Below are 17,783 nucleotides of genomic sequence, written 5' to 3' on the forward strand. Positions count from 1 at the left end.
CACAAGGCTTATTTTTGCGGCAGTAGCTCAGTCCATAGGTGACTTGGCTGGGAACTGAAGGGTTGCTGGTTTGAGTCCCTGTGTGGACCATGTATGGAGCGTGGACTGGTGGCTGGAGAGGTGCCAGTTCATCTCCTGGGCACTGCCGAGGTGCTGTTGAGCAAGGCACCGAACCCCTAACTGCTCGGGGCGCAGGTCCACTGGCAGCCCCCTCGCTCTAACATCTCTCTATTAATTGCATGTATAGGTCCTGTTTGTGCATGTGTGTGTATTTCGGGCCTGTGTGTGTAACATGATTAATAATAAGAGTGAAAAAATTCAATTTCCCCATTGCGGGATAAATAAAGTAATTCTTCTTCTTCTAGAGAACATAGCTAAGCTCACGTATATAGTCTTGGTGTCCTGATTCATCCCTGGCGTGGTTTGTTACTGTGGTCTATAAAAACGGGAGTGTGTCAGAAGGAGCATCCAACAACACATCGACTCATCTGCTCTACAAACTGGATTGCTTCTTGTTCCCACGGCATGTTCACATACGATCATTCAAGCGTTCATGAAGTGAAAAAGGTTTATTATCATTATTCACAAAATGTACAAAATTAAACAACTGTAATTGAATTTGTCACACGGACAATGGGCGACACGGTGGCGTGGTGGTTAGCACTGTCTTCTCACAGCAAGGGGGTTATCCGGTTTCCTCCCACAGTCCAAAGACGTGCAGGTGTTAGGTTCATTGATGACTCTAAATCACCCGTAGGTGTGAATGGTTGTCTGTCTCTGTTTGTCTCTATGTGCCCTGTGATAGACTGGCGTCCTGTCCAGGGTGGACCCCGCCTCACGCCCGATGTCAGCTGGGATTGGCGTAGGGACAAAGGGTTAAAGATGGATGTATGGATGGACACTGACAATGACAGTCATCAGCACTTAGGAGTGGCATGTTCTCTTGAAACACCTGGAGAAGAAGAACATCTACATTACAGACATCCGTATAACAGACACCAAATGCAAGACAAACAAGTATGAATATTTCATTCACAGGCTGTGATTGCACTTCACAACTATTATGTAATGAATAAATGGTTCAATAAAGCAAACGCAATAGTATTAAAACAGAAATATCCTCTGATCCTGCATGAAATACAATAACTTTAGACTGAACATTCGATTGAATTATATACCGTTGTTTGACACATAAAATTATGTCAACAAGGTGGGAAATATACTATACTAATATACAGGGAAAGATTCATGTGTCTCTCCCGCTCCGGTAATAAACCTTTTACCCTCACAGGTGCATGCTGGTCCCTCACGACAGCCTGCCTGCGTAACTTAGGGGCCCTTAACGTGCCCAAATTAAACAAAACACAAATAATTAAACAAGAAACACCTAAACTAAACAAATAATAAACTACAATCAAATAAAATGACTTAGAATAGTTAAAACGAAGTACAAACTAAGCAGAACGCTAAATTAAACAGCACTAAACACTAACAATACAATCAATAAACAGCTCCAACACTTGTATTGCAGCATCTTCCATACCAGGTGAAACTGTATCCACCCAAAATCACCACGGCAACCAGTCCGAGTGACGCAGCCGCCGACAGGGATGAGACCCTCAGGACGTAGGACGTACCTGGAACGAGGAAATGACGCGTGAGTAACATCTTAATATACATTATGTTGCCTTTTAGCTTCAGAGTGTTGTAATAAGTTAAAGTATCATTTCCTTAAATTCATCTTAAATTAAAAAAACGACACTAAAGAAAATTGGCCTGTGAATTAATCCTGTTCCAGCTTCTCTCCTCTCTGTCTGTATCATTCATGTCTCATCATGTCAGCATGTTACTAATTCAACTTCTTCCCCGGAGTTGTTTGTGCTTTATTGTCTCTCAGGTCTCTGCTGATGGTGGTGGTGCCTGCTGCCGTGGTCCTGCATGACGCTTCCTGCTGCTGTTATAATCTATCACCTTAGCTGTGCTTGTTTCTACTATTCTGCTGTATTAACTGCCATAACATATAAGACATATTCACATCACTATAGATATTATTATAGTTACTTGAAGTGTGTCTGTCTCTGTCTTTGTGTCCGTCTTTGTGTCTGTCTCTGTCTTTGTGTCTGTCTTTGTGTCTGTCTTTGTGTCTGTCTTTGTCTCTCTCTGTCCATCTGTCCTTGTCTTTTCTCTCTCTCTCTCTCCTTCTCTTCCTCTCTCCGGTGCAGACAGATGTGCGTCCTCCACAGAGCTGGGTCTGTCTGACGTTCCTGTCTGTTATAGGGAAGGTTTGCGTTGCCACCGTACTCTACGGGGGAATTGTTGGGTCTATGTAAATCATAAATAAGTCATAGAGTGTGGTCTTTACCTACTCTGTAAAGTGTCCTGAGATGACTTTTGTTATGATTCGACACTAAAAATAAAATTGAATTGAATTGAATTGAATTACCTGTGACTTTAGCCCACAGAACACAGGAACTCTTTAAAGCCTAGGAGATACAACATTCAAGTAATTCAACAAGTAAGCTGCAGTTTGTAAGTCAGTACGTTTTATATAACACACACTCACCGCTTTCCACTGACTGACAGCTCGTAAGATGATGTAATAGTTCCTGCCGTTCTCCAGCGGTGCATTGAAGAAGCCTCCGTAGTAGAGTCCGTCCCCTACAGTGAAGTTCATCTCCGTCCTGACGTGTGTCACATCGATCTGGGCGGTGATGTACTCAGCTGAGGACTCTATTTGGCGTGAGGGGTCAGAGCTCGCAGGAGAGGAACAGTCGAATGTAATGATCCCCTCGAGGGGGAGCACAAACACCTGGTACAAACTGAGAAATAAAAACATGTTAACATTCATTTATTAACACAGAAAACTGCTTACACCTGAACGTAACATGAAGTAATATGATGATATAGCTCATATCAATATCAGAAATGTCGACCTATTTCCCCAGAGCTGCGTCAGTGCTGGAGTACGGTCCGGCTGCATTGCTTATCATTCTTATAATTTAAAGACCTAGTCCAACTAAAAACATTACAACTCACGTACAAAGCAAAAAAAACACCAATTACCAGAAAGTATTCCAAGAATTGTTTACGATAAGAGAATACCAACATGATCTCATCTCATCTTCAGCCTCTAATCCGGGGTCGGGTCGCGGGGGCAGCAGCTTTAGCAGGGGACCCCAAACTTCCCTTGCCCGGGCCACATTAACCAGCTCTAACTTGGGGATCCTGAGGCGTTCCCAGGCCAGTGTGGAGATCTAATCTCTCCACCTGGTCCTGGGTCTTCCCCGAGGCCTCCTCCCAGCTGGACGTGCCTGGAACACCTCCCTAGGGAGGCACCCAGGGTTCATCCGTACCAGATGATCCTGAACCACCTCAACTGGCTCCTTTCCATGCAAAGGAGCAGCGGCTCTACCCAGAGTTCCTCACGGATGCTGAACTTCTCCCCCTCTCTCTAAGGGAGACTCCAGCCCCCCTCCTGAGTCAAGTATTCAACAATCTATTCACAAAGATTTAATCAGCAGTATAGATTGGGGACATAAGCAGGTCATTTGAAGCATGAAGGTGCAGGACTAAGGCTAGCGCTGATAGCGTATCTTGGTTGTTACCTTATTGGGTCCAGGGTGTTGGGTGATCTGTGTAGCCTCAAAGTTGGCACAGGAGTCTCAAATTCTCTGTAGTAGACAACTGGTGCTGGAGGCACTGTCAAATGTTATTATGCTCATTAACTCCAGGTTTCACTTTGATGCAGGGGAATGTTTTGTCAGAGTAGAGTGAGTGTAAGACTTGGCTGTGCGATGATACCTGGTAAGGTGGTGTTAGCGGTGACGGTGGCTGTGAATGTGGAAGACACTGCAGTGACTGAGATGCTGTAGTTTGTGAGCGGGAGCAGGTTCAGACAGAGTTTCACCTGCTCAGCCTTCGAGCTCAGAAACTGCTTCCTTCTATCATGAAAGGACCTCTGGTAGTCTCTGGATCCTACATATGTCACCTGGAATGGTAAAATATAAACAACGTTAAACCGTCCTTATACATATAACCAGAGAAAAGAGTTAATAAAATTACTGAAAGCACCTATATCCTATCATGACCGAAAGAACGAGGTCGTGGGTACAAGCGGCTGAAATGGGTTTCCTCAGGAGGGGGGCTGGAGTCTCCCTTAGAGAGAGGGGGAGAAGTTCAGCATCCGTGAGGAACTCTGAGTAGAGCTCAACTGACCAGTTGAGGTGGTTCAGGATCATCTAGTAAGGATGAACCCTGGGCGCCTCCCTAGGGAGGTGTTCCAGGCACGTTCAGCTGGGAGGAGGCCTCGGGGAAGACCCAGGACCGGGTGGAGAGATTAGATCTCCACACTGGCCTAGGAACGCCTCAGGATCCCCCAGTTAGAGCTGGTTAATGTTGCCCGGGAAAGGGAAGTTTGGGGTCCCCTGCTAGAGCTGCTGCCCCCGCGACCCGACCCAGGATGACCCCTGCCATTCTCCAGCGGTGCATTAAAGAAGCCTCCATAGTAGAGTCCATCCCCTACAGTGAAGTTCATCTCCGTCCTGACGTGTCTTGCATCGTTTTGGGCAGTGATGTACTCGGCTGAGGACTTTATTTGGCTTGAGGGGTCAGAGCTCGCAGGAGAGGAACAGTCGAATGTAATGATCCGGGGAAGACCCAGGTCCAGGTGGAGAGATTAGATCTCCCCACTGGCCTGGGAACGCCTCAGGATCCCCCAGTTAGAGCTGGTTAATGTGGCCCGGGAAAGGGAAGTTTGGGGTCCCCTGCTAAAGCTGCTGCCCCTGAGACCCGACCCCGGATAAGAGGTTGAAGATGAGACCTATTTCCTATGCTGACAAATAATAGTAAGTCAAACAGCAGCTAGTGAAAGAACGGACGGGGAAATCTCCTGTTACCTTGTATACTTCTGTATCCTCCTCATACTTCTCTGCTCTCCAATGAAGACACTTTTCATTGAGGACAAATAGGTGATTGACAGGTGGCTTTATTTCTGTAAGAGATATGGGTATAAAAAGAGAGATATGCTACACCAGATCTTCACCTTTTATCTGTCATGCCACAAATCTCTTTACAAATATTAGTAACATCACACAAGCGTCATACCTATCCAGATGTTTTTAATTTGTGAGGCCTAATCAACATGGCAAGCTACGGACGTTCCTGCTTTATGCCGCTTTTCAGTAAACTGCACTGTTACTTCTTTAACTGTAACAATCTTTTGTGTTTTAAAAATGACCTTTTATGTTTTAATTGACCTTTTATAAGACCCAGGACCAGGTGGAGAGGTTATATCTCCACACTGGCCTGGGAACGCCCCGGGATCCCCCAGTTAGAGCTGGTTAATGTGGCCCGGGAAGGGGAAGTTTGGGGTCCCCTGCTAAAGCTGCTGCCCCTGCGACCCAACCCCGGATAAGAGGTTGAAGATGAGATGAGATGAGATGTTTTATGTGTTATTTCTGCTTTTAATGTTTTATGTGAAGCACTTTGAATTACCTTGTTGTTGAATTGTGCTATGCAAATACACTTGCGTTGCCTTGCCTTGCCTTACTTGTGGGTTAATGTATACGTGCTATGTTCTTACTCACCTATGCATCTCAGTGTAGCTCTCTGCCACTGCCCAGAGCTGCCACACACAGAGACGTTGCTGCCCCTCCAGCTGTGATACCCATCCACACAGCGGTGGATCACAATACTCATGTTGTGCCACGCCACCTCTGATTTGGCAAGGAAGGGAAGCGGACCACATTTAGCTAGGAGAACAATGACACTGATTGGTTAGCTAATCAACTGAAAGTATTGTGCAGTCCATACATATCTATGTCTATATCTGTTTGGGTTCCCAATGCATTCCACTGGAAGAGTCATCAGGTGGTAAAAGTCAAAGTCAACAAAGACACATGCAGCGTGTTGTTTCCAACAGAAATAACTGTGGATGATGTGAAAGTTACAAAACATCATTATACACCTCAATTTAGCTCAAATCCTGCAACAAGCAAAGACCAAAGAGCTCAAGTAGGAATAAAAGAGGCAGCCTATAACCATAACTGAAACAATATAGCACCGAGCACTTGTCAGTTACTTACCAAATACATCAAATTTATGTCGATAACATACAAACAAAACAAATAATAACTCTTCCATGGTGAAATAGATACAGCATGTATAGAGATAATCACTTTACCTTTGCACTTCACAGATACTTTCCCCCACTTTCCTGTTTGTAAACATGTTGAAATATTATCTCCACTCTCCTGGTAAAACCCGTCCATGCACTCATACAGCACCACACTGCCCGGTCTGCTGGTGCGACCCCACAGGAGGTTAGTACGGGGGAGGGTTAGTGGGGGACCACAGCTTATTTCTGCACACAGACATGAGTAAGAACAGACTGTGTGCTAGGCGTGTAATATACATCACAGAAAACACAAACAGCACAGGGAAATCCTCCATGACAGCTGAACGGAGATGAAAGTAGCATATTGTGAGTACATATCACATGTATGTGTGTCTGATATGCAGAGAACAATTCCTCAAATGAATGTGCAAGTTTATAGAGTACAGATCTGGCACCCTTCCACATTTTCATACCCCAGCTAGGCATTTACCTGACTGGACTCCACCAGATGGATTGAGTCACATTTGCTCAGCAGATCCATCTGAGAACTCTCGTTTGGAGATCTTTTGGGAAGGGGTGAAAATACTGGTGGCTGATTGGATAAACCATCTGTCTATCACCAACATACGGACCAAATCAACCAATCAGATCAACGGAGCATATGATGTGCTAACAGCCACAGATGTATGTTTGTGTAACGCAAATTTATGGATAAAAGGCACAATTTCAGGAGCCCGGTCCATATTCATGGCGTATGTCGCCATGTTGTTTACACTGAACAGTCGCTTCCTGGTTCATCACACTTAAATCCACCTTAAAACCAACTCAGATTGGTTCGGTCGCTTAGCTTACTTCTCCAAATTTTCTCTGCCGCACGTTACCAGGCTGATCTGCGAGTAAAATACAGTGGAGCTCGCAAGATCAGGATGGTCTCACGAGGCTAGCATTTACCAGGCATAGCAATATACTAATATATTCCTAAGTAAGTTTGACATGTTGGAAAATATTCTTATTCTCTTTCTTACATACAGTTATATGAAAAGATCAACACCACTCTTGTGTCTCTAAGATATATATGACGCGAGACGCTAGCTAAGCTAGACGTTAAGTTAGCACAAAGACTGGAAACAGGGAAACAGCTCGCCTGGCTCCCAGAGATAACAAATGTACTACTTCTTGGCAAAGTGTAGTGACTGAAGTCTTAGGTTATATTTTAAATGACTGTAGTATGAAACTGTTAAATTGATTTATTTTGTAGTATGCTAGGCTAGGCTTAGTTTACGGTTTTGAAAAGCGGGAGTGACCATCGTTGTGACCATTCGCATTATGGGACACAGGGGCCATTATCTGGCCATAATATTGAATGGCCAGATATCAGAATGGTGTCGATTTGTTCAACTGACTCTCAGCAAGAAAGCAAATACGTGTATTTCTTAATATATATAAACATAATTAGCATTTGCTACAAATATTCTGACATTAAAATGTATCTGTAATCAAACATTGCACCTTCACACCATAGATCAGTATCCTCCCACAGTCCATTCTTTCCACATACTGAGGAGTTTCTCAGGCTCCTGGCGTAAAATCCTTCCTCACATCGGTAAAACACCACACTGCCAATGTGTGATGAGCCATCCCATAGCATTTTAGCATGAGGCTTAGAGAGAGGCTCTGGACAATTGATTTCTACAACAAAAAAAACAGCGAGGCATTGTAGATGTTGGAACACTGTCAAAATAAAGGACACTAATTATGATTCACAGGTTGTAAGTGCAGTGGAGTAACATGCATAGTGTTCCATCATAATTAATGAATAATCTGTTGTAGACTGGTGTCACCTTGGCAGAGCAGAGAGGCTGCATCCCATTCTCCAGTGGCAGCACACACTGATACATTTCCCTCTCCAACACTGACATATCCAGAGTTACACTGATAAACAACCCGAGAGCCCACAGTGGAGATTTGATCCCACAGCATGATCGAATGAGGAATGGGTGGGGGCACACCACAGTCAACTTCTACAAGGGGGGAAATTGCAATACTGAATTGAGTGAAAACAGTTATAATTTGACTATTAACAGTTAACATTTGGAGTATTTACCTTTGCATGAGACTTTTGGTTTTGTCCAGTAACCATTAATCATGCACAGTGATATGCCTTCATTGTGATAAAAGCCAATGTTACAGTAGTAAATCACTTTGCTTCCAGGGGTGGAGCTGCCATTCCACACTTGCCCAGCGTGAGGCAGTGTAGGAGGATCCCCACATAATATCTCTGGGACAGGAAACGTGCACACAGAGGGGTTATACAGACTTAAAAGAACCACAACGCATGTTCAAGTGCATAAAATACAAGTTTCATTCTAAAGCTGCTTTAGCAAACGTGTTCAAATAAGGATCTCAGCCCTGCACACCCATGCTACACTACAGTCATACTGGTGAAAACACCCGAGTGTGTGTGCAGGCCAGTGTCATTTTGTTGTGAAAATAGTTCTTTAAAGTCCAAATTAAAGACTTCAGTAATAAATTAAGACGGTGGAAGTCTTCATCCATGGTTTTTCTGTTTTCTCAAAAGTCAATAAAGACATTAGACACGTTAGTCTTGAGCAGAATTCTCCAAAGTTTGCGCTGGGACGTAAAACTGGTGGAGGACCCCGTTTGTTTTTAAATTAAAATGCATAAAAATAATGTGTGGGTTCATTTTGGGCGCACTCACACTGTCCTTCCGCACCGGGCCAAAACGGTTTTTCAGCTAAAGCCTAGTGCGTTTGACCAGTGTGAGTGCAACCGCTCCGTGCATAACTGCGGTCAGCTGGCCGTCCACGGCCCGTCTGAGAGAGGTGGGCTTTTGTAGAGCGCGTTTGCACATGTACGAGCATGCGCACGTGTACGAGCACGAGGCCTACTACGGTTCTGACGTAATTTATGTGCGCCTGTTTGGACATAAAAAAAAGAAGGAGGGACCATGCGCGGACATTTAACAACAACAACAATGGCGGCGTTGGGAGAGGGAGGGGGGACAAGTACCCTAAAGCCGGGGGCGCGGTGTGGAAGGACAGTGTGAGTGCGCCCATTGAAAAGTTTGGGTACCTCGGGTCTATTTATTTCTGTCTTCAAATAAAAATTAGTGAGTAGTTTGAAAATGCAAGAAATATTGAAATACCATTTCATGTTCCCTAAAAATGAAGGAAAAGCATTTTAGGCGCTTCAGTAAGTGTTTGAATTACCTTGACACGACAGAGTTGGGGGGGTCCACTGACCGTTTCCATTACAGACAGACACATTATGTCCTCCTTTGTTATAAAAGCCCTCTTTACAAACATAGAGCACAGTGCTGCCCGGGGTTGAGTTACTGTCCCACACCTGCTCAGTAGATTCAATAATAGGAGGACGTCCACACAAGGTCTCTACAAGGAACAACATGCAGCACAATCATGCAACGTGAACGCCAGGAGTTAAAGTGTTATTCCGGTGCAAAATCATCCCATGGTCTTTTTCAGCACTTACAGTCATCAAATAAGCCATTCAGACAGTTTTTTTCGTGTATGAACTATTAACAGAGATAGAGTCCCTAACAGCCGGACGTGGCTAACATTGATTAGCTCGGGGCAGTACGGTGAAGGCATTAAACGTCTTTTTTAACCACTAATACTGCTCAAAATAACTCCAAACCACTGCAGTAGCATGATAAGAGTCCTTACATAAAACAAAGCACCAGTAGGCTCCTTCCTTTTGGATTGACTTTGGTAATCGACTTGAATGGACTTTACTATAAGAGGAGCTGGTACCTGGGCCAGTAGGTAAGTCTTTCAAAACACTCTTTTAATAAACTCTGGGTTCACTAACTACGTTGTTAGTGCTTTAGTTAATGTGCAAGGACTCTTATCATGCTACTGCAGAGGTTTGGTGTTATTTGGAGCAGTATTAGTGGTTAAAAAAGCTGTTTTAATGCCTTCACCGTACTGACCCGAGATAGTCAGTGTTAGCCACGTCCGGCTGTTAGCGACTCTATGTCCGTTAATAGTTTATACACAAAAAAAACTGTCTGAATGGCTTATTTGATGACTGTAAGTGCTGAAAAACACCATGGGTTGATGATTTTGCACCAGAATTACACTTACACAAGAGGATAACAATGAAGAAACTGTTCATCTGTGTGCGCTGGATGAATGTCCTTTTCAGCACCAGTGATATGCTTAAAAACTCTAAAATGATCTGATAAAGCAGCAACCGTACCTTGGCAGAGCACGGACGGTCTCTCCCACTGTCCGGCAGCAGTACAGACGGAGACATTTCCTTTTCCAACATTATGATATCCAGAGTTACACTGATAAAGCACCCTGGTGCCAATCCTTGAGCTCTTATTCCACAGCATGTGAGAGTGAGGGAGCGCAGGGGGAGAGCCACAGTCCACCTCTGAGGGCCAAAGCAGTGACATGCTGCATGAAACCGTATTCACTGGGACCTCATCTTCGTATTCATGATCCCTGTGCTCCTGAAACTGGTTAAAAACTCACGAAAAAAGCTGTACTGTCATCAGTGGGAGAGTCATTATATCATCGTATTAAGGTTTAAAGGACACACTCATGTTTTTATAATGTAAATAATGTTCAGGTGCTTGTGTGAGCCAGCAGACAGGTTTTGCTTGCAGGGATCGTTCACCCTGTTCATACTGGCTGTGAAGAGATCCCTTCCTAATGCAGCGGCCAGGGAGGTGATGGAGAACAAAATCCACAGTCCTATTGTTTTAAGAGAGACTTTAAAAATTGTGAACCTATCCTTTAAAAAACACTCATCATACTCCTTTGTTGTTAGGCACTGGCACCTGCTTACATCGCTTTGTTGTAACTGTGAGGTTAAATGATGCTCTTGTGTCGTGTAGAAATAATGTGATAAAGCGATCTTTGCAGTTGCATAATAACTGTATGTGAGTTCCCAATGAGGTTGCAACCACTTGCTATTACATTATGTTGTGTTGTCTACTGGGGCAGGTGTAAACTAACATTCACCAACACTTTAAGCCAACAGCAATCCAGTCACAACAATGCTAAAGCGCTAATTGCTAATGTCAGCATGCTCACAATGAAGATGCTGATGATGGCACGAGATGAAGAGTTAATGGATCATGACAATAATTTCAATTCATCCTGAAGGAAAGATGGATGTCTGTTACAAACCCCATGGCAATCCAGATATATCGAGGTGGAAAGACCAACAGACAGACAGAGGTTAAAACATTTTTTTTATATTTGCAAATTCTCAAGATGTATAGATTTGAGATCATATCAACCAGACCTTGATCTAACATGCCAGAGGCTGTTCACCTCGGAGACCTGCAGCGGATATGGGTACGGCCTGGCGTGGGATTTACACCTTCTCACCCGACATTGAGCTTATACACATTTAATTGACACTATTAAGAACTCCTGAAAAGCCAAACAATGAAATAAACACACCCTTCTACATCGAGAATGTTTCAAGCAGATAAGAGCAGGGAAAGCAGAGTACAGAGTTATGCTGATGATGTTAAATGAGGAAGCATGAGCTGTGAAAGGCTGCTTGTGTTTTGTTACCTTCACAGACCACGGCGGCTCCTCTCCACAGTCCATCCGCTCCACACACGGAGCTGTTGTCTCCACGCCTCCACACATAGCCTTCGTCACAGACAAACATGGCCACGCTGCCGTATGTCGTCCCTGTGACTGACAGCAGTGCTGCGTCCTCGGCTGGGGCAGGCTGGCCACAGTCAACCACTGAGCGGGACGAGAACATACAACACTCAGGATCAGATCCAGCTGTTTGAACTGAACACCATCTACAAGCATCTCACATTCAGCAGGCTCTGTCATGGTTAACGCATCCAGGAGCACATTAGGAGATATTTGCAATCAACTCAGGATGCAGGTGTGTCTTTGGAGAACAGTTTGTGTGGAGCAACAGAGACAAAATACACAGAAGGAGAGTATTATCCTTTAAACGGAAACCTTTAGCTCAAGTCTATCTAGCAAACTCTGCAGCTGAGTCCCAGATCTGTACTACATGCTAATTCTCAGTAGGGTTTCAGTATGTAGTATATTCATATTCAAGCTGGGAAAATGGTTAATATGCCCCAAAAACGCTCATATGCTTATCCCAATCCCATTAGCACAGTTTTACCTTTGCAGGACGCTTTGTCTCTGTGAGGGTGGAAGGGCTCCGCTCCGTCGTGGACTCGATATCCCAGCTGGCAGCTGCAGTCGAAACTGCCCACCAGATTCCTGCATCGACCTCCCTCTCCACACATGCCCGTGACCCTGCACTCGTCAATGTCTGCACAAGCAGCAGTGAATGAGCATGCAACATGAAAACGGCTTCTTTAGGCTTTGTAAGGGCTTGTTTTACAAGTATAATCCACTCTATGTTGTCATTTCTCATTATTAGTCAACATTTGGTAATTTCATTTTGGAACGTAAACGAATGAACTGTATAAATATAGAAAACTCACTTATCCGGTCCTACCCCTTCTCCATAATTTAAACAATGAAAACATATTCATTGAATATACAACTATCCCAGTGCTCATCTCATCTCATCTCATCTCATCCCATCTTCATCCGCTTATCCGGGGTCGGGTCTCGGGGGCAGCAGCTCCAGCAGGGGACCCCAAACTTCCCTTTCCCGGGCCACATTAACCAGCTCTAACTGGGGGATCCTGAGGCGTTCCCAGGCCAGTGTGGAGATCTAATCTCTCCACCTGGTCCTGGGTCTTCCCCGAGGCCTCCTCCCAGCTGGACGTGCCTGGAACACCTCAACTGGCTCCTTTCAACGCAAAGGAGCAGCGGCTCTACTCCGAGTTCCTCAATGATGCTGAACTTCTCACCCTGCTTTTATGTACAACTCATAAATCCACCATGTGACAATTACCTCACATTCACCCTACCAACGTCTCCTCATCCCTAACCGTTTAGGAATGAGTTTTGTAAGTCGTCTTTAATTTATATTTGGACTTTTGCTGAACAAAAAACAAAACATTGTTCTTGTAATCTCTTATGTGGGACAGTTCTGGCCTATTTTCTGTAGTGTTATGACTTTAACCACCCTGTAAAAAAGAGTGAGATCCAGGCTGAACTCACCCTGGCAGTGGGTGCCATCATTTGGGATGAAGAGGGCCATGTTGTTAGACGGGCTGTAGCCATTCAGGCAGGTGCAGTAGTAGCTGCCGTATGTGTTGTGGCAGGTGGTGTGCTGCCCACATATCCTACTGGCTCCTATCTGACACTCGTCTTTGTCTGGAAGAAAACGTGGTGATGAGGGCGGATGAGACTGAACCAGAAACACTGTCCCACCTCAAATAAGGATCCCATATTAGGGAGGAAGTCAGGTGACGCAGTATAAAGAGCGACAGTCTGTGTAATGAGCAGGTCGGGGGTGATGGATGGGTCAAACACACACAGCACTTTTTTACTCAGGAGACAGCTGTTTGTGCCCTGAGTGAAACAAAAAGTCATTATACACTTATTTTATTATGCTACGTTACTAACTGTTGGAATAATTGTACATAAAGTAATCTCATATTTACTCCAATAATCTTTACATTTAATCTAACCTTACTTGGTGTGTGTGTGTGAACAGCTCATTTGTGCAGAGTTGTTTTACAGGTAGAAGAAATCAGATAAGCGTGACTGCTGATGAGTCACCAAAGAGGCATCTGTGCAAAATCAGACACTGCTCATCTGATTTAAGACAGAACATGTTTTAATATAGATAAAGATAATGAATTGTTTATATGTGACGAGTTGCAGTTGTGTGCCCCCTCACCTTTAGAGCTATAACTCATATTGTAACTAGGAACCACCGACAGGAAATAAAAAGAAAGAGCTCGGCAGAGGGTGCTTCAGAGTGGTAGGAGATTGTAACTGAATGCATCTCTGTCCGTTCTCCTTGCAAGTAAAACATATAACTCTTGTGTTTCTCTCTTTTGTTAAGTTTTGGATGTTTTAGGTTGCTTGAACCTGACACTAACGTACATAAAGAAGTCAGTTAATTTACGTACAGTGGCGATCGAAATTAGAATTAGAAATAGAAGAATTAATCCTTGAATTATTATGAAATACTGTTATTTTTTAGGGTTCATAATTGGATTGAATATCCGCTGTGGCTATACCATACACTGGTGTGTGAGTGTGTGTGTGTGTCTGTGTGTGTGTGTAATCATGGCACTGCTGTACTAATATGTTTTTTTATATACTAAAGGTACTTCAACAAAAACCTTTATTTAGTAAAAAAATAGAGAACAATAACAGAATTTCACAATGAATCAGGTTTTAATACTTTGTTCTCTAATTTTGATCTCCACTGGTAGTTGTTACAAATGTACTTAAACCATGACTTTGTGTAGTATTTGTTGCTTAAACTGCAACCATTTCACACCGTTGACCGTCTGTTTAGAACCGTAAACCACTATGTTTAGGTATGAGGACGTGCTGATCTCTTGCCACCTGTAGGGCCGATAAGTTAGGAAGCGCTCCAGAGGGTCGTATTAGTATTTAAACAACTCTGTGGTCAAATGGAGGACTTGTTTGAACCAAAACAAAAGTGTTGGGGGTGGTAATTCTCATCACACATAGTCATTCTGCCCATTAGGTTGACATGAAAACTCTTCAATTATTTTGAAATGATGACTTAACAAACAAAAACAGTTTTAACCTACCTTGACAGAAGGTCCTCCCGTTTCCAACAAACCCGTACTTGCAGTTACAGACTTTGCCGGAGCTGTCTAACTTGTCGTCACACGTGGCGTTAGAATGGCAGGTGGCGCACACATCCAGAGTCTGGCCTTCTGCTGGCGTATCTGGAAGGATAGAAAGATCCATCAGGCCACATCTTTAAAGGTTTGATACATAAAGATTCAGAAAATAGAAATGACATTAGGCCTGAGAACATAGTATCTCTTGCATTTGAAGACCTGCATTAGAGTCGTTACCCTACAAGTGTTAAAACACATCTACTGATGCCTCTGGTCACATCCTCAGTGATGTTCCTGGAGTCATTGGAGGATTCGGGTCTTTCAACATCATACCCCTCATCCAGGTGACCCAGCCGGATGATGCAATAAGATTGCACCATCCATCATATGATAATATACCAGATTTCATGGCAATCCTTGTGACAGTTGAGATATTTGAGTCTGGACTGAAGTGGTAGACCAATCAACCAACCAGACAATATTGCCAACCATAAAGCTACGCTGCTAGTGTGGCTGAAAAATATATATATTTCCATCAGGTCATCGTCATCATCGTCAGTCAAAAGCAACTTTGACTGAAATTGCTTCAGGGATAAATGATATTCGATAATCAGAGCCTTCTGCTGGCGTATGTGAAAGGATAGAAAGATCCATCAGGCCATATCTTTAAGGGTTTTTTCTTTTCTCCAAGTTTCTGAGTGATACATAAAGATTTAGGAAATAGAAATATTAGGCCTGTGAACATAGTATCTCTTGCATTTTAAGACCTGCATTAGAGTCATTACCCTACAATAAGATTGCATCATGTGATAATATACCAGATTTCATCGTAAGCCTTGTGACAGTTGAGATATTTTAGTCTGGATTGAAGTGGTAGACCGATCAACCAACCAGACAATATTGCCAACCATAAAGCTACGCTGCTAGTGTGGCTGAAAAATATACATTTCCATCAGGTCATCGTCATCAGCGTCAGTCAAAAGCAACTGGACTTGGTTATTTGTCCAGTTGCTTTTGACTGAAACTGCTTTGGGGATAAATGATATTAGATAATCAGAGTCGTCTGCTGGCGTATGTGAAAGGATAGAAAGATCCATCTGTCAGTATCTTTAAAGGTTTTCTGAGTGATACATAAAGATTCAGAAAATAGAAATGACATTAGGCCTGTGAATGTTCCCATTTGTCCAGGTCGTCGTCATCCCCAAAGCAATTTCAGTCAAAAGCAACTGGACAAATAACCAATATTGCTTTTGACTGACATTGCTTTTGGGGATGACAATGACATTAGATAATCACCAATCGTGAATGATGTGAGAGAAGAAAGGTCATCGGTATTCTCACCTGAAAAGACACAGAGCAGAAAAACTACAATCATCGCTCCGGTTCTCTTGTCCATCCTCTCCCAGAGTCCCCCTGCTGCTGTCTTTCCTTCACTCCTTCACCACACGCTCAACCTCCTCATCTTCTTTTTTTCGTTCTTTACTTCCGTCTCGTGGACCATGATGACACTGAGCGGATTTGATAACCGGGAGAGAGAGAGGGTGCTGCGATGAGTGGGTGAGCTGAGGTCACGTAGAGAAACGGCTCTTCTTCTCAATGGTCTTCTTGCAGCTGGTGGTTTTGTGGCTCGATCTGTCATCCGACGACACGTTCAGTTACGCTTCACATGTGTTGATAAGCTCGCTGCTCACTCTGGTGAACTGCCCACTCATGCTGCGCTGGCTGATAACGACTATATTTGGCCTAACAAACCTGTTGGAGGTCTTTTAAAAGCACATTAACCAGTGCATGTGTGTACAAAAATGACGGCTGGGTAACAGTCTTTAATTAGACTTAGAATCAAGTTCAAATAATAAATATTAATGCCTGGCACCGCTATTGTATACCACACACTTTATGAATACAGTGGAGTATCCTTAACTTTTGTCCAGTATAACTAAGCTTTAAGTAGTCTGTAACCTTTACTAAAATGGTTACATGGTTGGTACAATGGTCACACCATTGACCCCTTTTTCTTGTTTCAAAAATGTACAACTGTTGTTGAAGTAAATGGAACCAACATCCCTCCTCCACAGGGTAAGAAGTAGGTGCTGGGGGGGTGTCACTTGGCGTGCTTTGGGAGGGGAAGATAAGTGTGGCAAACTGCTATCTTTCAGCCCAGCGTGGTCCTCAGTGGGGTACCGCTGTCACTCAAACCAAGACGCTACCGCCTCACACCAGCGCCTGCTGGACTGGACTGGTTAACTCCAGTTTGTCCCTCAAACTGCCTAAACCAGGGGTGTCAAAGGGATCGAGTAAAGGGCCGCTGTGGCTGCAGGTTTTTCTGGATCACTTTGACACCCCTGGCCTAAACAGTTTGTTTCTGTGTGGGCCCAAATCTGACTAGAACTGGACATGATGCAGTGCAAATAAAAGTTGTTTCAACAATGATTTTAAACCAAACTAAGCAGGATTCTAAGGTTATTCCCAGTCGTGTGTGTGTGTGTGTGTGTGTGTGTGTGTGTGTCATCATGGTAAAATATGGTCCTGGAGACACCTACCGTTACTTGCACAGCGTTGCAACCACGCGAGATACAGTCACGAAACTTCACAGCTGTGTAGTTCAGATAAAAATAAAGGTCAGTTTCTAAAATTGGGTGTGATCAGAGCAAGGACGCCGGAAGTAGGAAAAAGGGAGGGTCCAGAGCAAATATGAAGAGTGCCAGGTTATAATGGTGATGATAGCTCTACACCTGCATGGATATAATAAGCTGTTACTAGTCAGCTGGGTAGCAACACATCTGTGAAAGAACCAATGACTGGGAACCAGTGTGGAGGACAACCGTCCACGGCCCGTTTGGGAGAGGTGGGCTTTTGTAAAGCCTGTTTGCACATGTACGAGCACGAGCGTGCGCACGTGTACGAGCACGAGGCCTACCGCGGCTCTGACGTCATTTCCTG

General features: G+C 43.9%; 1 protein-coding gene across 1 annotated transcript; it reads right to left on the minus strand.

Annotated features, from left to right (window-relative positions):
- Window positions 1-644: 644 nt before the first annotated feature.
- On the minus strand, window positions 645-16,324 carry susd1 (sushi domain containing 1). The gene is made up of 19 exons (XM_083912735.1): window positions 16,185-16,324; window positions 14,808-14,948; window positions 13,231-13,386; window positions 12,275-12,427; window positions 11,692-11,871; window positions 10,355-10,534; window positions 9,346-9,525; window positions 8,220-8,393; window positions 7,957-8,136; window positions 7,625-7,804; window positions 6,182-6,361; window positions 5,586-5,750; window positions 4,896-4,990; window positions 3,802-3,988; window positions 3,606-3,699; window positions 2,564-2,819; window positions 2,444-2,483; window positions 1,544-1,637; window positions 645-952 (listed from the first exon to the last, which is right to left on the minus strand). Exons 1-19 carry the CDS (start codon window positions 16,237-16,239, stop codon window positions 925-927), a joined length of 2,718 nt encoding a protein of 905 aa, XP_083768861.1. The 5' UTR covers window positions 16,240-16,324; the 3' UTR covers window positions 645-924.
- Window positions 16,325-17,783: the final 1,459 nt, after the last annotated feature.

The sequence above is a fragment of the Echiichthys vipera genome, assembly GCF_963691815.1.
Source record: "Echiichthys vipera genome assembly, chromosome: 4".
In the NCBI taxonomy this organism is placed as follows: Eukaryota; Metazoa; Chordata; class Actinopteri; order Perciformes; family Trachinidae; genus Echiichthys; species Echiichthys vipera.

What these genes read in the sequence shown, in the direction of transcription:
- susd1 (XM_083912735.1), bottom strand. Translation starts at nt 16,239, where the DNA reads ATGGACAAGAGAACCGGAGCGATGATTGTAGTTTTTCTGCTCTGTGTC. An exon ending in AGACAAAGCGTCCTGCAAAG is followed by an intron (nt 11,872 to 12,274) that starts GTAAAACTGTGC and finishes CGTCCCGCTCAG; the next exon opens with TGGTTGACTGTGGCCAGCCT. An exon ending in AGGATACAGAAGTATACAAG is followed by an intron (nt 3,989 to 4,895) that starts GTAACAGGAGAT and finishes TTACCATTCCAG; the next exon opens with GTGACATATGTAGGATCCAG.